General features: G+C 61.2%; 2 protein-coding genes and 1 long non-coding RNA gene across 3 annotated transcripts; 1 reads left to right on the top strand and 2 right to left on the bottom strand.

Annotated features, from left to right (window-relative positions):
- Positions 1-518: 518 nt before the first annotated feature.
- On the bottom strand, positions 519-4,937 carry LOC116501625. Its single transcript, XM_032207213.1, has 4 exons — positions 4,383-4,937; positions 2,609-2,987; positions 1,642-1,712; positions 519-548 (listed from the first exon to the last, which is right to left on the bottom strand). The coding sequence occupies exons 1-4, from the start codon at positions 4,935-4,937 to the stop codon at positions 519-521; spliced, it is 1,035 nt and encodes a 344-aa protein (XP_032063104.1).
- Positions 4,938-7,852: 2,915 nt separating this feature from the next.
- LOC116501632 lies at positions 7,853-8,678 on the top strand. The gene is made up of 3 exons (XR_004254471.1): positions 7,853-7,870; positions 7,983-8,002; positions 8,651-8,678. It is a non-coding gene; the product is annotated as an uncharacterized LOC116501632 (long non-coding RNA).
- Positions 8,679-14,526: 5,848 nt separating this feature from the next.
- TEP1 (telomerase associated protein 1) lies at positions 14,527-22,760 on the bottom strand. The gene is made up of 9 exons (XM_032207212.1): positions 22,705-22,760; positions 19,342-19,444; positions 19,084-19,245; positions 17,300-17,559; positions 17,079-17,220; positions 16,182-16,352; positions 16,004-16,096; positions 15,217-15,346; positions 14,527-14,675 (listed from the first exon to the last, which is right to left on the bottom strand). The coding sequence occupies exons 1-9, from the start codon at positions 22,758-22,760 to the stop codon at positions 14,527-14,529; spliced, it is 1,266 nt and encodes a 421-aa protein (XP_032063103.1).
- Positions 22,761-23,087: the final 327 nt, after the last annotated feature.

Genomic DNA, 23,087 nt, shown 5'->3' with positions numbered 1-23,087 from the left:
ACCCCCCCGTACCCGGTCGGTGCCGCCGGTGCCCAGCAGGGTCGCAGTGGGGCTGAAGGCGGCGGCCGTGGGGTGGCCCCGGTGGGGGTGCAGGAGCTGCCCCACGGCCGGGCAGGACTTGGGGGGCAGCCCCACGGCGTCCGCGGGGCACAGCCACAGCGCCCCGTCCTCTGCCGGACACAGACCCCATAGGGACCCCATGGGACCCATAGAATCCCATAGGGACCCATAGACCCCATAGACCCCATAGAGACCCCATAGGGACCCATAGACCCCATAGAGACCCCATAGGACCTATAGAGGCCCCATAGACCCCATAGAGACCCATAGGGACCCATAGACCCCATAGACACCCCATAGGACCCATAGGGACCCATAGAGACCCTCCAGCCCCATAGAGCCCCATAGGGACCCATAGACCCCATAAACCCCATAGAGACCCCAGAGGACCCATAGAGCCCCATAGAGACCCCCCAGCCCCATAGGGACCCATAGAGCCCCATAGAGACCCCCAAGCCCTATAGGGACCCATAGACCCCATAGAGACCCTATAGGACCCATAGGGACCCATAGAGACCCCCAGCCCCATAGAGACCCCATGGGACCCACAGACCCTATAAAGACCCCATAGGACCCATAGAGACCCATAGAGCCCCATAGGGACCCCCAGCCCCATAGAGACCCCATAGAGACCCATAGGACCCATAGAATCCCATAGGGACCCTCCAGCCCCATAGCGCCCCATAGAGCCCCATTGGACCCATAGAGACCCCATAGGAACCATGGGACCCATAGAACCCCATAGGACCCATAGGACCCCATAGAGCCCCATAGGGACCCCCCAGCCCCATAGCACCCCATAGGGACCCATGGGACCCATAGAGACCCCCAAATCCCCCAAATCCCCTCAAATTTTCCCAAATTCCCACAATTTCCCCCCAAATTCCCCCGATTTTCCACAAAAATCCCCCCAAAATCCCCCCAAAATCCCCAAATTTCCCCAGATTCCCCCCAAAATCCCCCAAAATCCCTCAAAATACCCCCAAATTTCCCAAATTTCCCCAAATTCCCCCCAAAATCCCCCAAATCCCCCCAAATTTTCCCAAATTCCCACAGTTTCCCCCCAAATTCCCTCAAAATCCCCCCAAAATCCCCCCAAACTCCCCAAATTTCCCCAAATTTCCCCAAATTTCACCAAATTCCCCCAAATTTCCCCCAAAATCCCCCCAATCCCCCCCAATTTTCCCAAATTCCCACAATTTCCCCCCAAAATCCCCCCAAAATCCCCCAAAATCCCTCAAATCCCCCCAAACTCCCCAAATTTCCCCAAATTCCCTCAAATTTTCCCCAAATTTCCCCCAATCCGCCCCATAGAGCCCCCAGGCCCCGCCCCCTTCCCCAGGCCCCGCCCCCTTCCCCCAGGCCCCGCCCCCTTCCGCCAGGCCCCTCCCACTTCGCCCAGGCCCCGCCCCCTTTTTTAGGCCCCGCCCCCTCACCTGTGCCCACCGCCAGCCCCGTCTCGGCCCCAGCCAGGGCCGTGATTGGTCCGCGCCGCAGGGGGCGGAGCCAGAGGGGGCGTGGCCTGGCGGGGGGGGCGGGGACGGCCCAGCCCCACAGCGTCCCCCCAGGCCCCGCCCCCACCAGCTTGGCCCCGCCCACCCAGGCCAGGTGCGTCACCAGGCCCCGCCCACCGCACCGCCAGGGGGCGTGGTCTAAAAGGGGAGGGGCAAAAAGGGGGAGGGGCAAAAGGGGAGGGGTCGTGACGTCATCGATTGAACCCAAATTGGCAGAATTTTCCCCAAAATTTCCACGAATTGCCCCAAATTACCTCAATTTCCCCAAATAGTCACTTTTTTCCCCAAATTCTCATATTTTTTCCCCAAATTTCCCTAAATTTTCCCAAATTCCAACATTTTTTCTTAAATTCCCACAAAATTTCCCCAAATTCACACAAATTTTCCCCAAATTCCCACAGAATTCCCACAATTTTCCCCAAATCCCCACAAAAATTCCCCTAATTTCCACAATTTTCCCCAAATTCCCACAATTTTCCCCCAAATTCCCACTAAATTTCCACAAATTCCCACAAAATTCCCACATTTTCCCCAAATTTCCACATTTTTTTCCCATATTCCCACAAAAATTCCCCAAATTCCCCACAAATTTTCCCCAAATTCCCTAAATTCCCACATTTTTCCCCAAATTCCCATAATTTTACCCCGAATTCCCCCCAAATTCCCACAATTTCCCCCAAATTCCCACAAAATTTCCCCCAATTCCCCCCAGATTTTCCCAAATTCCCCCAAATCCCCCCCGAAATCCCCCAAATCCCCCGAAACTCCCCAAATTTCCCCAAATTCCCCCAAATTTTCCCAAATTCCCCCAAATTTTCCCAAATTCCCCCAAATTTTCCCCAAATTCCCAGAATTCCCTCCAAATCCCCCAAAATCCCCCCAAATCCCCCCAAACTCCCCGAAATCCCACAAAATTTCACCAAACTCCCCCAATTTTCCCCCAAACTCCCCAAAACTCCCCAAATTCCCCCAAACTCCCCCAAATCCCCCCTTTCCTTTTGGTCACGTGACCCCCGTTAGGCCCCGCCCCTCACCCCACGGGGCCCGGTACAAGGCCACGCCCCCCCGGGGCTGCCCCACGGCCACGCCCCCTCCCCAGGGGTCGAAGGCCACGCCCAGCGCCGTCGTGACGTCATCGAGGGGGGCCGTGACGTCATCGGTGACATCATCAAAGTCTTCGATGACGTCATCAGGGTCTTCGATGACGTCATCGGGGTCTTCGATGACGTCATCAGGGTCTTCAATGACGTCATCAAGGTCTTCAATGACGTCATCGGGCCCTCCGATGACGTCATTGGGCGCCCCGATGACGTCATCGGGGTAGTTGATGACGTCATCACGGCGGGCGGTGACGTCATCGAGCGGGGGGAGCTCCGCCCGCAGCCGGCCCGGCCCCGCCTCCCACACCAGCACCTGGATTGGGGGGAAATGACCCAAAAACGCCCGGATTCGGCCCAAAATCCCATAGAATGACCCCGCTCCAGTAAAAGGAGCGAAACCGAGCCAAAATCAGCAAAATTCACCCCAAATTCCCACTGTTTTCCATGATGTCTTGCAAAATTCATGCAAATTTACACATTTTTTCCCAAATTCCCCCAAATTCACACAAATTTTTCCCAAATTCCAGCAAAATTTCCCCAAATTCTCCAGAATTTCCATTTTTTGTGCAAATTTCTACAAAATTTCCCCAAAATTTCCACAAAAACTCCAAAATTTCCCTCAAATTCACGTAATTTTTCCCCAAATTCCCTAAAATTTCACATTTTTTCCCAAAAATTCAACAAAATTTGCCCAAATTTTCCACAAAAACTCTAAAATTTCTCTCAAGTTCCTGCAAAATTTCCCCAAGTTCCCTAAAACTTCCCAATTTTTCCCCAAATTTCTACAAAATTTACCCAAATTTTGGACAAAACTCCAAATTTTCCCTCAAATTCCTACAAATTTTCCCCAAATTCCCTAAAATTTCAATTTTTTCCCCCAAATTTCCACAAAATTTCCCCAAATTTTCCACAAAAACTCCAAAATTTCCCTCAAATTCCCCAAAATTTCCCCAAGTTCCCTAAAAATTCCCCAATTTTCCCCAAATTTCCACAAAATTTCCAATTTTTTGTGCAAATTCCCACAAATTTTCCCCAAATTTCCCTAAAAAATCCATTTTTGCACCAAATTCCCACAATTTTTCCCCAAGTTTCCCTAAAAATCCCAAAATTTCCCTCAGATTTCCCCCTAATTCCCCAAATTTCCCCAAATTTTTCTAAAAATTTCCAAAATTTGGGCAAAATTCCCCAAATTTCCCCCAAATCCCCCAAATTTTCCTAAATTCCCCAAAATTTCCCCAAATTTTTCTAAAATTTCCCAATTTTTAAAAAAATTTCCTATTTTTTTTATAAATTTTCCCCCAATTTCCCCAAAATTTCCCCAATTCCCCCCAAATTCCTCCAAATTCCTCAAATTCCCCAAATTCCCCCAATTTCCCCCCAAACCTCCCTTTAGGCCCCTCCCCTTCCCCTTAAGCCCCTCCCCTTCCCCTTAGGCCCCTCCCCTTCCCCTTAAGCCCCTCCCCTTCCCTTAAGCCCCTCCCCTAAGTCCCGCCCCTTCCCCTTAAGCCCCTCCCCCTCCCCTTAGGCCCCTCCCCTTCCCCTTAGGCCCCTCCCCTTCCCTTAAGCCCCTCCCCTAAGCCCCGCCCCTTCCCTTTAGGCCCCTCCCCTTCCCCTTAGGCCCCTCCCCTTCCCCTTAGGCCCCTCCCCTTCCCCTTTAGGCCCCTCCCCTTCCCCTTAGGCCCCGCCCCCTTTAGGCCCCGCCCCCTACCTGCCCCCCGGGCCCGGCCGTGAGGATCCGGGTGGGCGGGGCCGGGGGCGGGGCAAAGGCCATGCCGGTCACGTGACCTCCAACCACGCCCAATCGCAGCGGGCGGGGCGGGGGCGGGGGCGGGGCCTCGCCGGGCCCCGCCCACAGCGGGGCGGCCTCGGGCCACGCCCACAGGCGCAAGGCCCCGCCCACCTGGGCGGCGGCCAATCGCGAGCCGTCGGCGCTCCAGCACAGGGCGCAAAATGGCCGCCCCCGGCACGGGCCCAGCTCCTGCACCAGTACAGACCAGTATGGACCAGTACGGACCGGTACGGACCAGTACAAACCAGTATGGACCAGTACGGACTGGTATAAACCAGTATAGACCGGTATAGACCAGTATGGACCGGTATAAACCAGTATAGACCAGTACGGACCAGTATGGACCGGTATGGACCAGTATGGACCGGTATGGACCAGTATGGACCAGTCTAGACCAGTATAAACTGGTACAGGCCTGGAGGGTACAGGCCAGTATAGACCAGTATGGACCAGTATAGCCCAATATGGCCCCATTACCCCTCCCAGTCCCCTCCCAGTCCCTCCCAGTCCCTCCCAGTCCCTCCCAGTATATCCCAGTATACCCCCAATCCCCCCCCAGTCCCTCCCAGTCCCCTCCCAGTGCCTCCCAGTGCCCCCCCAACCCCTTCCCAGTCCCTCCCAGTGCCCTCCCAGTGCCCTCCCAGTATCTCCCAGTACATCCCAGTATCCCCCAATCCTCTCCCAGTCCCTCCCAGTGCCCCCAAACCCCCCAAATTCCCCCCCAAACCCCCCCAAACCCCCTCCCAGTCCCTCCCAGTCCCTCCCAGTCCCCCCCAGTCCCTCCCAGTCCCCTCCCAGTATATCCCAGTCCCTCCCAGTCCCCCTTTAACCCCCCCAAACCCCCCAAAACCCCCCCAAACCCCCTCCCAGTCCCCTCCCAGTCCCTCCCAGTCCCCCCCAGTCCCCTCCCAGTCCCTCCCAGTCCCTCCCAGTCCCCTCCCAGTCCCTCCCAGTCCCTCCCAGTACCCCCCAGTCACTCACCAGTAGGCCCCCTCCCCCCCCCCCCAGCAGGGCCAGGCGCCCCCCCCACCCCCCCACGGCCACCGCCCCTCCCCCCCCGGGCCGGACCCCCAGGGCCAGGAGGGGGGGGCCGAGGGGGCGGAGCCAGAGGGGGGCGGGGCCTGGGGGGAGGGGCCACGCCTAGGAGAGAGAGTGACATCATCAGTGACGTCATCGCGGGGTGGCCACGCCCCCTCCCCGAGGCCACGCCCCTTACCTGCAGGGTCCCATCCAGGCCGGTGCTCAGCACCCCCCCGGGGTGGGGGCTCAGCGCCGTCACGGGGCCACGGTGGGCCTGGGCGCCCCACAGCCTGCCCCATAGCGACCCATAAGTGACGTCAGAGTGACCCCTAAGTGACCCCATGGCTGCCCCATAGCAGCCCCATAGCGACCCCATAGCGGCCCCATAGCGACCCCATAGCCATCCCATAATAATCCCATAAGTGCCCCATAGCAACCCATAAGTGACCCATAAGTGACCCCATAGCTGCCCCATAGCGACCCATAAGTGACCCCTAAGTGACCCCTAAGTGATCCTATAGTGCCCCATAGCCTGCCCCATAGCGACCCATAAGTGACCCATAAGTGACCCCATAGCTGCCCCATAGCGGCCCCATAGCGACCCCATAATGATCCCATAATGATCCCATAGCTGCCCCATAAGTGCCCCATAAATGACCCCTAAGTGACCCCATAGCTGCCCCATAGCCATCCCATAATGATCCCATAAGTGCCCCATAAGTGACCCCTAAGTGACCCCATAGCTGCCCCATAGCTGCCCCATAGCGACCCATAAGTGACGTCAGAGAGACCCCTAAGTGACCCCTAAGTGACCCCATAGCTGCCCCATAGCGGCCCCATAGCGACCCCATAGCCATCCCATAATAATCCCATAAGTGCCCCATAAGTGACCCATAAGTGACCCATAAGTGACCCCATAGCTGCCCCATAGCGACCCATAAGTGACCCCTAAGTGACCCCTAAGTGACCCCTAAGTGATCCTATAGTGACCCATAGCCTGCCCCATAGCAACCCATAAGTGACCCCAGAGTGACCCATAAGTGACCCCATGGCTGCCCCATAGCGGCCCCATAGCCATCCCATAATGATCCCATAAGTGCCCCATAAGTGCCCCATAAGTGACCCCTAAGTGACCCCTAAGTGATCCTATAGTGACCCACAGCCTGCCCCATAGCGACCCATAAGTGACCCCTAAGTGACCCCTAAGTGACCCCATAGCTGCCCCATAGCTGCCCCATAGCTGCCCCATAGCGGCCCCATAGCGACCCCATAATGATCCCATAAGTGCCCCATAAGTGACCCCTAAGTGATCCCATAGTGACCCATAGCCTGCCCCATAGCGACCCATAAGTGACCCCTAAGTGACCCCTAAGTGACCCCATGGCTGCCCCATAGCTGCCCCATAGCGACCCCATAACCATCCCATAATGATCCCATAAGTGACCCATAAGTGACCCATAGCCTGCCCCATAGCACCCCATAAGTGACCCATAAGTGACCCATAGCGACCCATAAGTGACCCCAGAGAGACCCCTAAGTGACCCCATAGCTGCCCCATAGCGACCCCATAACCATCCCATAATAATCCCATAAGTGCCCCATAAGTGACCCCTAAGTGATCCCATAGTGACCCATAGCCTGCCCCATAGCGACCCATAAGTGACGTCAGAGTGACCCCTAAGTGACCCCATGGCTGCCCCATAGCGGCCCCATAGAGACCCCATAGCGACCCCATAACCATCCCATAATAATCCCATAAGTGCCCCATAGCAACCCATAAGTGACCCATAAGTGACCCCATAGCTGCCCCATAGCGACCCATAAGTGACCCCTAAGTGACCCCTAAGTGATCCTATAGTGACCCATAGCCTGCCCCATAGCGACCCATAAGTGACCCCTAAGTGACCCCATAGCTGCCCCATAGCTGCCCCATAGCGGCCCCATAGCGGCTCCATAGCCATCCCATAATGATCCCATAAGTGACCCCTAAGTGACCCATAAGTGCCCCATAGCGACCCATAAGTGCCCCATAAGTGACCCATAAGTGACCCACAAGTGACCCATAGCGACCCATAAGTGACCCCATAGCAACCCCATAGCCATCCCATAATGATCCCATAAGTGCCCCATAAGTGCCCCATAGCCTGCCCCATAGCGCCCCATAAGTGACCCCTAAGTGATCCCATAGCTGCCCCATAGCGACCCCATAACCATCCCATAATAATCCCATAATGATCCCATAGCTGCCCCATAAGTGCCCCATAAGTGACCCCTAAGTGATCCCATAGAGACCCATAGCCTGCCCCATAGCGACCCATAAGTGACGTCAGAGTGACCCCATAGCTGCCCCATAGCGGCCCCATAATGATCCCATAGCTGCCCCATAAGTGCCCCATAAGTGACCCCATAGCTGCCCCATAGCGACCCATAAGTGACCCATAAGTGACCCCAGAGAGACCCCATAGCTGCCCCATAGCCATCCCATAATGATCCCATAAGTGCCCCATAGCGACCCATAAGTGCCCCATAAGTGCCCCATAAGTGCCCCATAAGTGCCCCATAGCGACCCATAAGTGACCCATAAGTGACCCATAGCCTGCCCCATAGCCTGCCCCGTAGCGACCCATAAGTGATGTCAGAGAGACCCCTAAGTGACCCCATGGCTGCCCCATAGCGGCCCCATAGCAACCCAATAATGATCCCATAGCTGCCCCATAAGTGCCCCATAAGTGACCCACAAGTGACCCATAGCGACCCATAAGTGACCCCATAGCAACCCCATAGCCATCCCATAATGATCCCATAAGTGCCCCATAAGTGCCCCATAGCCTGCCCCATAGCGCCCCATAAGTGACCCATAAGTGACCCCATAGCTGCCCCATAGCGACCCCATAGCCATCCCATAATGATCCCATAAGTGACCCCATAGCGCCCCATAAGTGACCCCATAGCGACCCCATAAGTGCCCCATAGCCTGCCCCATAGCACCCCATACGTGCCCCATAAGTGCCCCATAACCACCCCATAGCTGCCCCATAGCGCCCCATAAGTGACCCAGAAGTGCCCCATAGTGCCCCATAGCGCCCCATAACCACCCCATAACCACCCCACCCCCGCCCCATAGCTGCCCCATAGCGCCCCACAACTGCCCCATAACCACCCCATAGCTGCCCCATAGCGCCCCATAGCGCCCCATAAGTGCCCCACACCCACCCCACACCCACCCCACACCCCCCCCACACCCCCCCCACCCCCGCCCCATAGCCGCCCCATAGCGCCCCTCCCCCACCTGTGCCCCTTGCGCAGGTCCCACAGCTCCAGGTCCCCCCCGGCCCCGCCCAGCGCGATGACGTCATCGGTGACGAAAGCCACGGCCGTCACCCCCCCCACGCTGCCCTGCAGCTCCTGCAGCACCTGCAACCAGTACGGACCAGTATAAACCAGTACAGACCAGTACAAACCAGTATAAACCAGTACAGACCAGTACAAACCAGTACAGACCGGTATAGACCAGTATAGACCAGTATGGACCAGTATGGACCCACCCACAACCCCTTCTCCCCCGCCTCCCGCCCCAGTCTCACACCAGTATAAACCAGTACAAACCAGTATAGACCAGTATAAACCAGTATAGACCAGTATAGACCAGTATAAACCAGTATAGACCAGTATAGACCAGTATGGACCAGTATAAACTCATCCCCAACCCCTTCTGCCCCACCTCCTGCCCCAGTCTCACACCAGTATAAACCAGTATAGACCAGTATAAACCAATATAGACCAGTATAAATGCCCAGCTCCCCCTCCCAGTCCCTCCCAGTCCATCCCAGTTCCCTCCCAGTCCCTCCCAGTTTGTCCCAGTTCCCTCCCAGTCCCCCCATTTCCCCTCCCAGTCCCTCCCAGTCCCTCCCAGTTCCTCCCAGTCCATCCCAGTTCCCTCCCAGTTCCCCCCAGTCCCTCCCAGTTTGCTCCCAGTATGCCCCAGTCCCCCCATAACCCCTTCCCAGTCCCTCCCAGTCCCTCCCAGTCCCCCCCAATCCCCTCCCAGTCCCTCCCAGTCCCTCCCAGTCCCCTCCCAGTCCCCTCCCAGTGCTCCCAGTGCTCCCAGTACCCGGCCGTTACTGGTTTCCAGCAGCTGGGCCCCTCCCCGGGCGCTGCCCACGGCCGCCCCCAGCCCCGAGGGGGCCACGGCCACGGCCAGGGGGGAGGGGGCGGCCTGGGGGGGTCTGCGGGGAGGATTTTGGGGTGAATTCCGGCCATTTTGGGACATTTGGGAATCGGGGGGATTTGGGGTGAATTCCGGCCATTTTGGGACATTTGGGAATCGGGGGGATTTGGGGTGAATTCCGGCCATTTTGGGACATTTGGGAATCAGGGGGTTTTGGGGTGAATTCGAGGGAATTTGGGGCATTTGGGATTTGGGGGGTTTTGGGGGGAATTCGGGGGATTTTGGGGCATTTGGGAATTGGGGGATTTTGGGGTGAAATCGGGCGATTTTGGGACATTTGGGAATCGGGGGGATTTGGGGTGAAATCAGGCGATTTTGGGGCATTTGGGAATTGGGGGTTTTGGGGTGAATTCGGGGGATTTTGGGGCATTTGGGAATCGGGGGGATTTGGGGTGAATTCGAGGGAATTTGGGACATTTGGGATGTGGATCATTTTGGGGTGAATTCAGGCAATTTTGGGACATTTGGGATATGGGGGATTTTGGGGTGAATTCGGGCGATTTTGGGGCATTTGGGAATTGGATCATTTTGGGGTGAATTCGGGGCGATTCGGGTCATTTGGGCCGGGAATCATTTTGGGGTGAATTCCGGGGATTTTGGGGCTCACCTGCGGGGCCGGGGGGCTCCGGGGGGGGGGCGGGGGCAGCGCAGGAGCCGGGAGCCGGGGGGCAGCAGCTGGGGGAGGGGCAGCTCCTGCGCCAGCCCCATAGCGAGGGCCTGCCCCATAGCGGGACCCTGCCCCATAGCGAGGGGGTCCTGCCCCATAGCGAGCTCCTGCCCCATAGCGGGACCCTGCCCCATAGCAAGGGGGTCCTGCCCCATAGAAGGACCCTGCCCCATAGCGGGATCCTGCCCCATAGCGGAGTCCTCCTGCCCCATAGCAGGATCCTGCCCCATAGCGGAGTCCTCCTGCCCCATAGCGAGGGGGTCCTGCCCCATAGAAGGACCCTGCCCCATAGAGGGACCCTGCCCCATAGCGGGACCCTGCCCCATAGAAGGACCCTGCCCCATAGCGAGCTCCTGCCCCATAGCAAGCTCCTGCCCCATAGCGGGGGGCTGCCCCATAGCGAGGGGATCCTGCCCCATAGCGAGCTCCTGCCCCATAGAAGGACCCTGCCCCATAGCGAAGCCCTGCCCCATAGTGGAGTCCTCCTGCCCCATAGCAAGCTCCTGCCCCATAGAAGGACCCTGCCCCATAGAGGGGTCCTCCTGCCCCATAGCGATTTCTTTCTGCCCCATAGCAAGTTCCTGCCCCATAGAGAGACCCTGCCCCATAGCGAGGGGGTCCTGCCCCATAGCAGGGTCCTTCTGCCCCATAGAGGGGTCATCCTGCCCCATAGCGAGGGTCTGCCCCATAGCAGGGTCCTCCTGCCCCATAGCAAGCTTCTCCAGCCCCATAGCGATGTCCCCGTGCCCCATAGCGGACTCCTGCCCCATAGCAAGCTCCTGCCCCATAGCAAGGTCTTTCTGCCCCATAGCAGGCTCCTGCCCCATAGCGGGGTCCCCCAGCCCCATAGCGGGCTCCTGCCCCATAGCGGGGTCCCCCTGCCCCATAGCGGGCTCCTGCCCCATAGCGGTGTCCCCCAGCCCCATAGCGGGCTCCTGCCCCATAGCGGGGTCCCCCTGCCCCACAGGCAGCAGCGGCTCCAGCCCCACGGGCGGCTCCTCGGTCGCCAGCCCCATAGCGGCCTCCACGGCCGCCAGCAGCGGCTCCAGCCCCACGGCGCGCACGGCCCCACGGCGCTCGGCGGCTCCTGGGGGACGCGGCAATGGGGCTGGACCCATAGCGACCCATAGGGACCCCAAAGGACCCATAGGGACCCCCCAGCCCCATAGCGCCCCATAGAGCCCCATAGGACCCATAGGGACCCATAGGGAACCCCCAGCCCCATAGCGCCCCATAGCGCCCCATAGAGACCCCCTGGCCCCATAGAGAACCCCAGCCCCATAGAGCCCCATAGCGCCCCATAGAGACCCATAGCTGCCCCATAGCGCCCCATAACCACCCCATAGCGCCCCATATCCCCTCACCCCTGCCCCATAGCTGCCCCATAGCTGCCCCATAGCTGCCCCATAGCTGCCCCATAACCACCCCACCCTGCCCCATAGCGCCCCATAGCGCCCCATAACCACCCCACCCTGCCCCATAGCTGCCCCATAACCACCCCATAGCGCCCCATATCCCCCCACTGCTGCCCCATAGCGCCCCATATCCCCCCATAATCACCCCACCCTGCCCCATAGCTGCCCCATAGCTGCCCCATAGCACCCCATATCCCCCCATAGCGCCCCATAACCACCCCATAACCACCCCATACCCACCCCATATCCCCCCACCCCTGCCCCATAGCTGCCCCATAGCTGCCCCATAACCACCCCACCCTGCCCCATAGCGCCCCATAGCGCCCCATAACCACCCCACCCTGCCCCATAGCTGCCCCATAACCACCCCATAGCGCCCCATATCCCCCCACTGCTGCCCCATAGCGCCCCATAGCTGCCCCATAACTGCCCCATAGCTGCCCCATAGCTGCCCCATAGCACCCCATATCCCCCCATAGCGCCCCATAACCACCCCATAACCACCCCATACCCACCCCATATCCCCCCACCCCTGCCCCATAGCTGCCCCATAGCTGCCCCATAACCACCCCACCCTGCCCCATAGCGCCCCATAGCGCCCCATAACCACCCCACCCTGCCCCATAGCTGCCCCATAACCACCCCATAGCGCCCCATATCCCCCCACTGCTGCCCCATAGCGCCCCATATCCCCCCATAATCACCCCACCCTGCCCCATAGCTGCCCCATAACCCCCCCACCCTGCCCCACAGCTGCCCCATAGCGCCCCATAACCACCCCATATCGCCCCATAACCACCCCATACCCACCCCATACCCACCCCATATCCCCCCACCCCTGCCCCATAGCTGCCCCATAGCGCCCCATAGCACCCCATAACCACCCCATAACCACCCCATAGCACCCCATACCCACCCCATATCCCCCCACCCTGCCCCATAGCGCCCCATAGCGCCCCATAACCACCCCACCCCTGCCCCATAGCACCCCATAGCGCCCCATAACCACCCCATAGCGCCCCATAGCGCCCCATATCCCCCCACCCCCGCCCCATAGCTGCCCCATAGCGCCCCATAACCACCCCACCCCTGCCCCATAGCACCCCATAGCGCCCCATAACCACCCCATAACCACCCCATAGCGCCCCATATCCCCCCACCCTGCCCCATAGCTGCCCCATAGCGCCCCATAACCACCCCACCCTGCCCCATAGCTGCCCCATAGCACCCCATAACCACCCCATATCGCCCCATAACCACCCCATAACCACCCCATAGCGCCCCATACCCACCCCATATCCCCCCACCCTGCCCCATAGCTGCCCCATAGCTGCCCCATAACCACCCCACCCTGCCCCATAGCTGCCCCATAGCACCCCATAACCACCCCATATCGCCCCATAACCACCCCATAACCACTCCATAACCACCCCATAACCACCCCATACCCACCCCATATCCCCCCACCCCCGCCCCACAGCTGCCCCCCAACTCACTCAGGGCCCTGGCGCCGTGGGGCAGCCCCCCGAGGGCCCCGGCCCCCAGCAGGGCGCGGACGAAGCCGACCCCGCGCAGGAGGCCCCACAGCGGGGCCCAGAGCTCCGCCTCCGCCTGGAGGACACGCCCACCACGGGGTTAGCCACGCCCACAAGCCCGTAGCCACGCCCACAAGCCCGTAGCCACGCCCCCCGCCTCCAAAACCCCGCCCCCTGCCCTTATAACCCCGCCCCCTGCCCCATAGACATCGATACCGGGAGCCCTGCCCACCCTTAGGCCACGCCCACCACCCTTAGACCACGCCCACAACCCCTTAGCCACGCCCACAACCCCATAGCCCCTCCCCCTTACCCGTAGCCCCGCCCACAACCCTTTAGCCCCGCCCCCTGCCCTTATAACCCCGCCCCCTGCCCCATAGGGACCGGTATTGGAGGCCCCGCCCAGCCTTTGACCACGCCCACCATCCATAGGCCACGCCCACAATCCCTTAGCCCCGCCCACAATCCATTAACCACGCCCACATCTCTTTAGCCCCGCCCCCTGCCCTTATAACCCCACCCCCTGCCCCATAGGGACCCATATCAGGAGCCCCGCCCACCATTTGGCCACGCCCACCACCCTTAGGCCACGCCCACAACCCCTTAGCCACGCCCCCGGCCCCTTTAAGCCCCGCCCCCCTCCCCCCGGAGGCCCCGCCCACCAGGAGGCGTGGCAGCAGCGCCAGGCTCTCGGCGGCCCCGCCCTCGAAGCTGCCGTCCAATCGGGGGTCGGCGGCGCGAAGCTCCGCCCCTAGGGAGGGCAGAGATTGGCTGAGGGGCTCCACGCCACGCCCCCTGCCCCTAAACCATGCCCCCTGCCCCTAAACCCCGCCCCCTGCCCTTAAACCCCGCCCCTTCCCCTTTAAGCCCCGCCCCCTTGCCCCCATTTTACCGGCCAATAGGATCCGGGCTAGCTTGGGCGTGTCGGGGGCGTGGCCCCGGAAGTGACGTCGTGGCCCCGCCCCCAGGAAGGCCCGGGCGGCCTCGGCCAATGGGGAGCTGCCCAGGTGGAGGCGGGCCCCTGGGGCGGCCAATGGGGAGCCGCAGGCCTCCAGGAGCCTGGGAAAAGGGGCGGGGCCACGTCAGGAGGGGGCGTGGCCAAGCAGGAGGGGGCGTGGCCAAGCCGGGAGGGAGCGTGGCCGGGTGGGCGTGGCCACGGAGGGACAGGGGGCGGGGCTTAGGGGCAGGGGGCGTGGCCTCACCAGCGCAGGTCCCGGAGCAGGGCCCAATGGGGGGCGGGGCAGGGGGCGGGGCCAGCGGCCGCCGCTGCCTCCGCCCACGTGGGGGTGGCCCCGCCCACTCGCTGCCCCGCCCCCAGCACGGCCAGCAGCTGCCCCTCCCCCAGGCCTGCGGGGAACGACCAAATAAGGGCAAAATTACCATATATGGAAAAAAACACTGAAATATGCAAATTAATATGCAAATTAGCCTCGATTTATGCTAATGAGGTGTTGCTGTGGAGGGCAGCTGGATGTCCTTATATGGTAAGGCTTAATTGGCGCCGTATGCTAATGAGCTGCCCGCATAATTACCCATAATGACCATATACGGCAAGCTAATGTGGATATGCAAATGAGGATGCTAATTTATGCAAATGAGGTGTCCATATATGGAAGGGGAAGTGGTATATTAGAAGGAGATGCCCATATATGGCGATGAAACACTAATATATGCAAATGAGGGTGACTATAGATGGAATTAACCCTCCCTTTCCCATATATGGTAATATATGCTAATATATGCAAATGAGATGCCCATATATGGACATAGACATTAAATAAACGGTGTTAGATATGCAGATTATGCAAATTTCCCGCCCATATATGGAGCCGAGGCCCCCTTAATCCCACCCTCTGCCCATATAAGGCGCGAGGGGGGCGTGTCTCACCGTGGGGGGCGGCGTCGAGGGCGGCCAATGAGAGGGCGAGGGCGGGGCCGTGGCGCTGCTGGAGGCGGAGCAAGAGGCGGCCCAGCAGCCCCGGCAGGGTGGGCGGGGCCGAGGCCAGCTCCTGGGTCACCTGGGGGCGGGGCCAATCCGGTGGGCGTGGCCTCCGGGGTTGGGCGTGGTCTCGGGGGGCGTGGCCGGGGGCGGGGCTTAGGGGATGGGGTAGGGGTGGGCGGGGATTAGGGGGCGGGGGGAGGGGTGGGGGAGGGCGTAATCCGGCGTAATCCGGGTGGGCGGGGCCATAATATGGGTGGGAGGGGCTTAATCCGGGTGGGCGGGGTCACAATCCGGGTGGGCGGGGTCATAATATGGGTGGGCGTGGTCATAATCCGGGTGGGAGGGGCCATAATCTCGGTGGGAGAAGTCATAATCTGGGTGGGAGGGGTCATAATCCGGGTGGGCGGGGCCATTATCCGCGTGGGCGGGGTCATAATACGGGTGGGCGGGGTCATAATCCGATGCTAGGGGCCATAATCTGGGTGGGCGGGGCATAATATGGGTGGGCAGGGCATAATCCGGGTGGGCGGGGTCATAATCCGGGGGTAGGGGCCATAATCTGGGTGGGCGGAGTCTTAATCCGGGTGGGCGGGGTCTTAATCTGTATGGGCGGGGCCATAATCCGGGTGGGCGGGGCCATAATCTGGGCGGAGGGGGTTCGGGGATGGGATGCCGGGAAGGGTGCGGGGTTTAGGGAGTGGGCGTGGCTCGTAGGGGAGGGGGCGGGGCTTACGTCCTCATGGCGGGCGAAGGCGCCGAGCTCGGCCAATAGGAGCTTGAGGTAGAGCGGCTGCCGGGCCCCGCCCTTGGCCAGCACCCGCCGCACCTAGGGGTGACGTCACCGATGACGTCATCCAGCGGGATTAGCCAATGGGCGGGGCTCCCGGGATTAAGGGGCGTGGCCTACCCACCTGGTCGGGCTCCAGGCTCCGCCCACTCCGCTTAAGCTCCGCCTCCAGGAGCCGGGCGCGGTCGCCGGGGGGCAGCGGCCCCAGGGGCAGGTGGTGCCAGGCCCCGCCCACTTCCTCCCAGGGGGCGTGGCCTGGGCGGGGCGTGGGGGCGCTCAGCACCAGGGTCACCCGCTGATTGGATGGGGAAGAAGGGGGGCGGGGTCAGGTGATTGGTGGCTCCTCCCCCTTGGATTACGGCCCCGGTATAGCATGGTATGGCCAGATTATGGCCCCGCCCACCCGGATTATGGCCCCGCCCACCCGGATTATGACCCTGCCCACCTAGATTATGGCCCCGCCCACCCATATTATGCCCCACCCCCCCATATTATGGCCCCGCCCACCCTGATAAAGGCCCCGCCCACCCGGATTATGACCCCACCCCCCCATATTATGGCCCCGCCCACCCGGATTATGGCCCCGCCCACCCAGATTATGGTTCACCCCCCGGATTATGGCCCCGCCCACCCGGATTATGGCCCCGCCCACCCATATTATGTCCCCGCCCACCCGGATTATGGCCCTGCCCACCCGGATTATGGTCCATTCCCCCGGATTATGGCCCCGCCCACCCGAATTATGCCCCGCCCACCCAGACTATGGCCCCATCCCCCAAGATTATGGCCCCGCCCACCCGTATTATGGCCCCGCCCCCAAGATTATGACACCTCCCACCCAGATTATGGCCCCGTCCCCCCGGATTATGGCCCCACCCCCCAATATTATGGCCCCGCCCACCCGGATTATGGCCCCGCCCATCCATATTATGACCCCACCCCCCCAGATTATGGCCCCTCCCCCCCAGATTATGGCCCCTCCCCCCCGGATTACGCCCCCCTTTTAGCCCCGCCCCCTTACCGGCGGCAGCGTGGCGGGCAGCCAATCGCGGCGCGGGGCCCCGCCCTCGTGCAGCGCCCCCGGGTCGTCGACCACTAGGACGAGGCGGAGCCCGCGGGGAGGGGGCGTGGCCAGGAGCGAGAGGAGGCGGAGCCTCAGCGACCTGGGGGCGGGGCCGAAATGAGAGTGGGCGGGGCTACAGGCGAAGGGGGCGGGGCTAGGGGGAGGGGGCGGGGCCTCACCCGTAGCTGGTGCCCTCCAGGGGGGTGTGGCCTTGGTGGGCGTGGCCTCCGGAGTGGGTGTGGTCTCCCGGGGGGGCGTGGTCTCCCGGGGGGGCGTGGCCTCGGAGGCGGGCCAATTGGGCGCAGAGGTGGGCGAGGGCCAATCGGGCGTCGGCTTGGTCGGGCCGCGCCCCCGCGAAGTGATAGGCCGGCAGGCAGCGGGGGCGGGGCCTGCGGGGGGAAGGGGGCGGGGCCTGGCGCAGGGCGCCCACCAGGGCGGCCTATGGGAGGGGGAGGGGGAGGGGTTAGGCCACGCCCACTCGGCCTTATAAGGGGGTAGGGCGGGATTATGGCCATATATGGGCGTGGGGTCTGTAGTAACCCAACCGGAAGCCCCGCCCCTTTGTCCTTATATGGTCAACGGGTGGTTATTCCCCACTGAAGCCCCTCCCCTTTGTCCTTATATGGTCATTGGTACAGTTCAAATCCCCAGAAGCCCCTCCCCTTTGCCCATATATGGAAATCTACTGGCTATAGCTCCCTTTAAGCCCCTCCCCTTTGCCCAGATAAGGTCACCACCCCCCATATCTCCTCCAGAAGCCCCTCCCCTTTGCCCATATATGGAAATCCTTTGTCTATTCCTCCCTGGAAGCCCTTCCCCTTTGCCCATATATGGTCATCGTCCCACTTCCGCTCCCCAGAAGCCCCTCCCCTTTGCCCATATATGGAAATATACCAGCTATTCCTCCCTGGAAGCCCCTCCCCTTTGCCCATATATGGTCATCGTCCCACTTCCACTCCCCAGAAGCCCCTCCCATTTGCCCATATAAGGTCATGATCCTCCATATCCCACCCGGAAGCCCCTCCCCCTTGCTCATATATGGAAATACACCACTCTATCTCCCCGGAAGCCCCTCCCCTTTGCCCATATATGGAAAATTTCTGTCCATTACTCCCCAGAAGCCCCTCCCCTTTGCCCATATATGGAAATCTACCAGCTATTCCTCCCTGGAAGCCCCTCCCCTTTGCCCATATATGGTCATCGTCCCACTTCCACTCCCCAGAAGCCCCTCCCATTTGCCCATATAAGGTCATGATCCTCCATATCCCACCCGGAAGCCCCTCCCCCTTGCTCATATATGGAAATACACCACTCTATCTCCCCGGAAGCCCCTCCCCTTTGCCCATATATGGAAAATTTCTGTCCATTACTCCCCAGAAGCCCCTCCCCTTTGCCCATATATGGAAATCTACCAGCTATTCCTCCCTGGAAGCCCCTCCCCTTTGCCCATATATGGAAACACCCCACCCTAGCTCCCCGGAAGTCCCTCCCCTTTGCCCATATAAGGTCACCACCCCCCATATCTCCTCCAGAGGCCCCTCCCCTTTGCCCATATATGGAAACCTACCGGCTATTCCTCCCTGGAAGCCCCTCCCTTTTGCCCATATATGGTCATTGTCCCACTTCCACTCCCCAGAAGCCCCTCCCATTTGCCCATATAAGGTTACAACCCTCCATATCCCACCTGGAAGCCCCTCCCCTTTGCCCATATATGGAAATACACCACTCTAGCTCCCCGGAAGCCCCTCCCCTTTGCCCATATAAGGCCACCACCCCCCAGAAGCCCCTCCCCTTTGCCCATATAAGGCCACCACTCCCCAGAAGCCCCTCCCCTTTGCCCATATATGGAAATCTCCTGGCTATAGCTCCTTTAAGCCCCTCCCCTTTGCCCATATATGGAAATCTCCTGGCTATAGCTCCCTTTAAGCCCCTCCCCTTTGCCCATATATGGCGGCGGGCCCACCAGGAAGACGGTGCGGCCGTCGCCGGGCTCCCCGGTGACCAGCAGGCGGCTGTGGCGGCCATCTTGGATGGCGGCGGCCGTGGCGGCCACCAGGCGGTGGCGGGCGCTGCCGGCGGCCATCTTGGCGGCCAGGAAGGCCTCCTGCAGGGAGGGCGGGGGGCCCTGGCGGGAAAAAAGAGGAAGGGGGCGGGGCCTCGCTGATGACCTCACCGCCGGCAGGAAGTGACGTCACGGGGCCCGGGCGATGACGTCACGCACCTGCAGGAAGTGACGCTGCAGCAGGGCCCAGACGTCGGCCACCACGCGCTCCACGAAGGCCTCCAGGCCCCGCAGCTCCCCGGCCTCCCAGCGGCACCCGTAGCTATAGGGGGGGACACAAGGGGGCCTTGGGGACCCCATAGGGGCTTGGGGACCCCATAGGGGCTTGGGGGACCCCATAGGGGCTTGGGGGACCAATGGGGGCTTGGGGGACCAATGGGGGCTTGGGGAAGCCAACGGGGTCTTGGCGAACCCTATGGGGTCTTGGGGTCCCTATAGGGTCTTGGGGTCCCTATAGGGTCTTGGGGGTTTCAATGGGGTCTTGGGGACCCCATAGGGGCTTGGGGGACCCCATAGGGGCTTGGGGGACCAATGGGGGCTTGGGGAAGCCAATGGGGGCTTGGGGAACCCAATGGGGTCTTGGCGAACCCTATAGGGTCTTGGCGAACCCTATGGGGTCTTGGGGACACAATGGGGTCTTGGGGACACAAGGGGACGTTGGGGACCCTATAGGGGCTTGGGGACCCCATAGGGCCTTGGGGGACCCCATAGGGGCTTGGGGGACCAATGGGGGCTTGGGGAACCCAACGGGGTCTTGGGAAAGCCAATGGGATGTTGAGGAACCCAATGGGGTCTTGGGGACAAAAGGGGACGTTGGGGACCCCAAAGGGACTTGGGGACCCCATAGGGGCTTGGGGGACCCCATAGGGGCTTGGGGGACCAATGGGGGCTTGGGGGACCAATGGGGGCTTGGGAAACCCAACGGGGTCTTGGGAAAGCCAATGGGATGTTGAGGAACCCAATGGGGTCTTGGGGGACCAATGGGGTTTTGGGGACCCTATAGGGGCTTGGGGGACCCCATAGGGGCTTGGGGGATCCCATAGGGGCTTGGGGGACCAATGGGGGCTTGGGAAACCCAACGGGGTCTTGGGAAAGCCAATGGGACATCGAGGAATCCTATAGGGTCTTGGGGTCCCTATAGGGTCTTGGGGGATTCAATGGGGTCTTGGGGACCCCATAGGGGCTTGGGGGACCCCATAGGGGCTTGGGGGACCAATGGGATCTTGGGAAACCCAACGGGGTCTTGGGAAAGCCAATGGGATGTTGAGGAACCCAATGGGGTCTTGGGGGACCAATGGGGTCTTGGGGACACAAGGGGACGTTGGGGACCCTATAGGGGCTTGGGGACCCCATAGGGGCTTGGGGACCCCATAGGGGCTTGGGGGACCCCATAGGGGCTTGGGGGATCCCATAGGGGCTTGGGGGACCAATGGGGGCTTGGGAAACCCAACGGGGTCTTGGGAAAGCCAATGGGGTCTTGGCGAACCCTATGGGGTCTTGGGGTCCCTATAGGGTCTTGGGGGATTCAATGGGGTCTTGGGGACCCCAAAGGGGCTTGGGGACCCCATAGGGGCTTGCGGGACCCCATAGGGGCTTGGGGGACCAATGGGGGCTTGGGGAAGCCAATGGGGTCTTGGGAAACCCAACGGGGTCTTGGCGAACCCTATAGGGTCTTGGGGACACAAGGGGACGTTGGGGACCCCAAAGGGGCTTGGGGACCCTATAGGGGCTTGGGGACCCTATAGGGGCTTGGGGGACCAATGGGGGCTTGGGAAACCCAATGGGGTCTTGGGGAAGCCAATGGGGTCTTGGGAAACCCAACGGGGTCTTGGCGAACCCTATGGGGTCTTGGGGACACAAGGGGACGTTGGGGACCCTATAGGGGCTTGGGGGACTCAATGGGGTCTTGGGGACCCCATAGGGCCTTGGGGACCCCATAGGGGCTTGGGGGACCAATGGGGGCTTGGGGAACCCAACGGGGTCTTGGGAAAGCCAATGGGACATCAAGGAACCCTATAGGGTCTTGGGGTCCCTAAAGGGTCTTGGGGTCCCTATAGGGTCTTGGGGGATTCAATGGGGTCTTGGGGACCCCAAAGGGGCTTGGGGACCCCATAGGGGCTTGGGGGACCAATGGGGGCTTGGGGAAGCCAACGGGGTCTTGGGAAAGCCAATGGGATGTTGAGGAACTCAATGGGGTCTTGGGGTCCCTATAGGGTCTTGGGGGATTCAATGGGGTCTTGGGGACCCCAAAGGGGCTTGGGGACCCCATAGGGGCTTGGGGACCCCATAGGGGCTTGGGGGACCAATGGGGGCTTGGGAAACCCAACGGGGTCTTGGGAAAGCCAATGGGGTCTTGGCGAACCCTATAGGGTCTTGGCGAACCCAATGGGGTCTTGGGGACCCCATAGGGTCTTGGGGACCCCATAGGGGCTTGGGGAAGCCAACGGGGTCTTGGGAAACCCAACGGGGTCTTGGGAAACCCAACGGGGTCTTGGGAAAGCCAATGGGATGTTGAGGAACCCAATGGGGTCTTGGGGGACCAATGGGGTTTTGGGGACCCTATAGGGGCTTGGGGGACCCCATAGGGCCTTGGGGGACCCCATAGGGGCTTGGGGGACCCCATAGGGGCTTGGGGGACCAATGGGGGCTTGGGGAAGCCAATGGGGTCTTGGGAAAGCCAACGGGGTCTTGGTAAACCCAATGGGGTCTTGGGAAACCCTATAGGGTCTTGGGGACAAAAGGGGACGATGGGGACCCCATAGGGGCTTGGGGACCCCATAGGGGCTTGGGGGACCAATGGGGTCTTGGGAAACCCAACGGGGTCTTGGGAAAGCCAATGGGATGTTGAGGAACCCAATGGGGTCTTGGGGGACCAATGGGGTCTTGGGGACACAAGGGGGCGTTGGGGACCCTATAGGGCCTTGGGGACCCCATAGGGGCTTGGGGGACCCCATAGGGGCTTGGGGGACCAATGGGGGCTTGGGGAACCCAACGGGGTCTTGGGGAAGCCAATGGGATGTTGAGGAACTCAATGGGGTCTTGGCGAACCCTATAGGGTCTTGGGGACACAAGGGGATGTTGGGGACCCTATAGGGGCTTGGGGACCCCATAGGGGCTTGGGGACCCCATAGGGGCTTGGGGGACCAATGGGGGCTTGGGGAAGCCAATGGGGTCTTGGGAAAGCCAATGGGGTCTTGGGAAACCCAATGGGGTCTTGGGGACACAAGGGGACGTTGGGGACCCCAAAGGGGCTTGGGGACCCTATAGGGGCTTGGGGGACCCCATAGGGGCTTGGGGGACCAATGGGGGCTTGGGGGACCCCATAGGATCTCGGGACAGCCAATAGGATCTCGAGGAACCCCATAGGGTCTTGGCGACCCCATTGGGCCATCGAGGACCCCGCAGACCCCAGAGGGCATCAGGGCCCCCCCGATGACGTCACCGCCCCCGTGATGATGTCACCGCCCCCCTGATGACGTCACCGCCCCCTTGATGACGTCACCGCCCCCTTGATGACGTCACCTCCTGACGGCCGCCACCCCCGGGTGCTCCTTAAGCTCCGCCTTCAGCGCCGCCATCATGGCCGCCGCCTCCGCCGACTCCGCCCCGTAGTCGCCCCGCCGGTCCTCGGGCACCTCCCTGCGCCCCCATTGGCTGGATCAGGCCACGCCCCCTCCCTCCGGGCCACGCCCCCTTCCCCGGGATTAACCACGCCCCCCCCGCGCGGCTGGTGGCCGTGCCCCACTAGGGTGGTGGCCACGCCCCCTGGTTGGTGGCCACGCCCCCCCTTTTGGGTGGCCACGCCCCTTTAGGTGGTGGCCACGCCCCCTTGGTTGTGGCCACGCCCCCTCTGTGGTGACCACGCCCCTCTAAGGTGATGGCCACGCCCCCTAGGTGGTGTCCAC

Source organism: Aythya fuligula, unplaced genomic scaffold, assembly GCF_009819795.1.
Source record: "Aythya fuligula isolate bAytFul2 unplaced genomic scaffold, bAytFul2.pri scaffold_54_arrow_ctg1, whole genome shotgun sequence".
Classification (NCBI taxonomy): Eukaryota; Metazoa; Chordata; class Aves; order Anseriformes; family Anatidae; genus Aythya; species Aythya fuligula.
The sequence above is the reverse complement of the archived record's forward strand: the minus strand, read 5'-3'. Positions and strand labels throughout refer to the sequence as shown.

Excerpts from the sequence above, each read along its gene's own strand:
- LOC116501625 (XM_032207213.1), bottom strand. The coding sequence starts at position 4,937 with ATGGGGCCATATTGGGCTATACTGGTCCATACTGGTCTATACTGGCCT. Across the intron at positions 2,988-4,382 it reads CGGCCGGGCCCGGGGGGCAG|GTGCTGGTGTGGGAGGCGGG; the intron begins GTAGGGGGCGGG and ends CCCCCAATCCAG. Across the intron at positions 1,713-2,608 it reads CTTGTACCGGGCCCCGTGGG|ACCACGCCCCCTGGCGGTGC; the intron begins GTGAGGGGCGGG and ends CTCCCCTTTTAG.
- TEP1 (XM_032207212.1), bottom strand. The coding sequence starts at position 22,760 with ATGGCGGCGCTGAAGGCGGAGCTTAAGGAGCACCCGGGGGTGGCGGCC. Across the intron at positions 19,445-22,704 it reads GGGGTGGCGGCCGTCAGGAG|CTACGGGTGCCGCTGGGAGG; the intron begins GTGACGTCATCA and ends CCCCCCCTATAG. Across the intron at positions 17,221-17,299 it reads CTGGAGGGCACCAGCTACGG|GTCGCTGAGGCTCCGCCTCC; the intron begins GTGAGGCCCCGC and ends CCCCGCCCCCAG.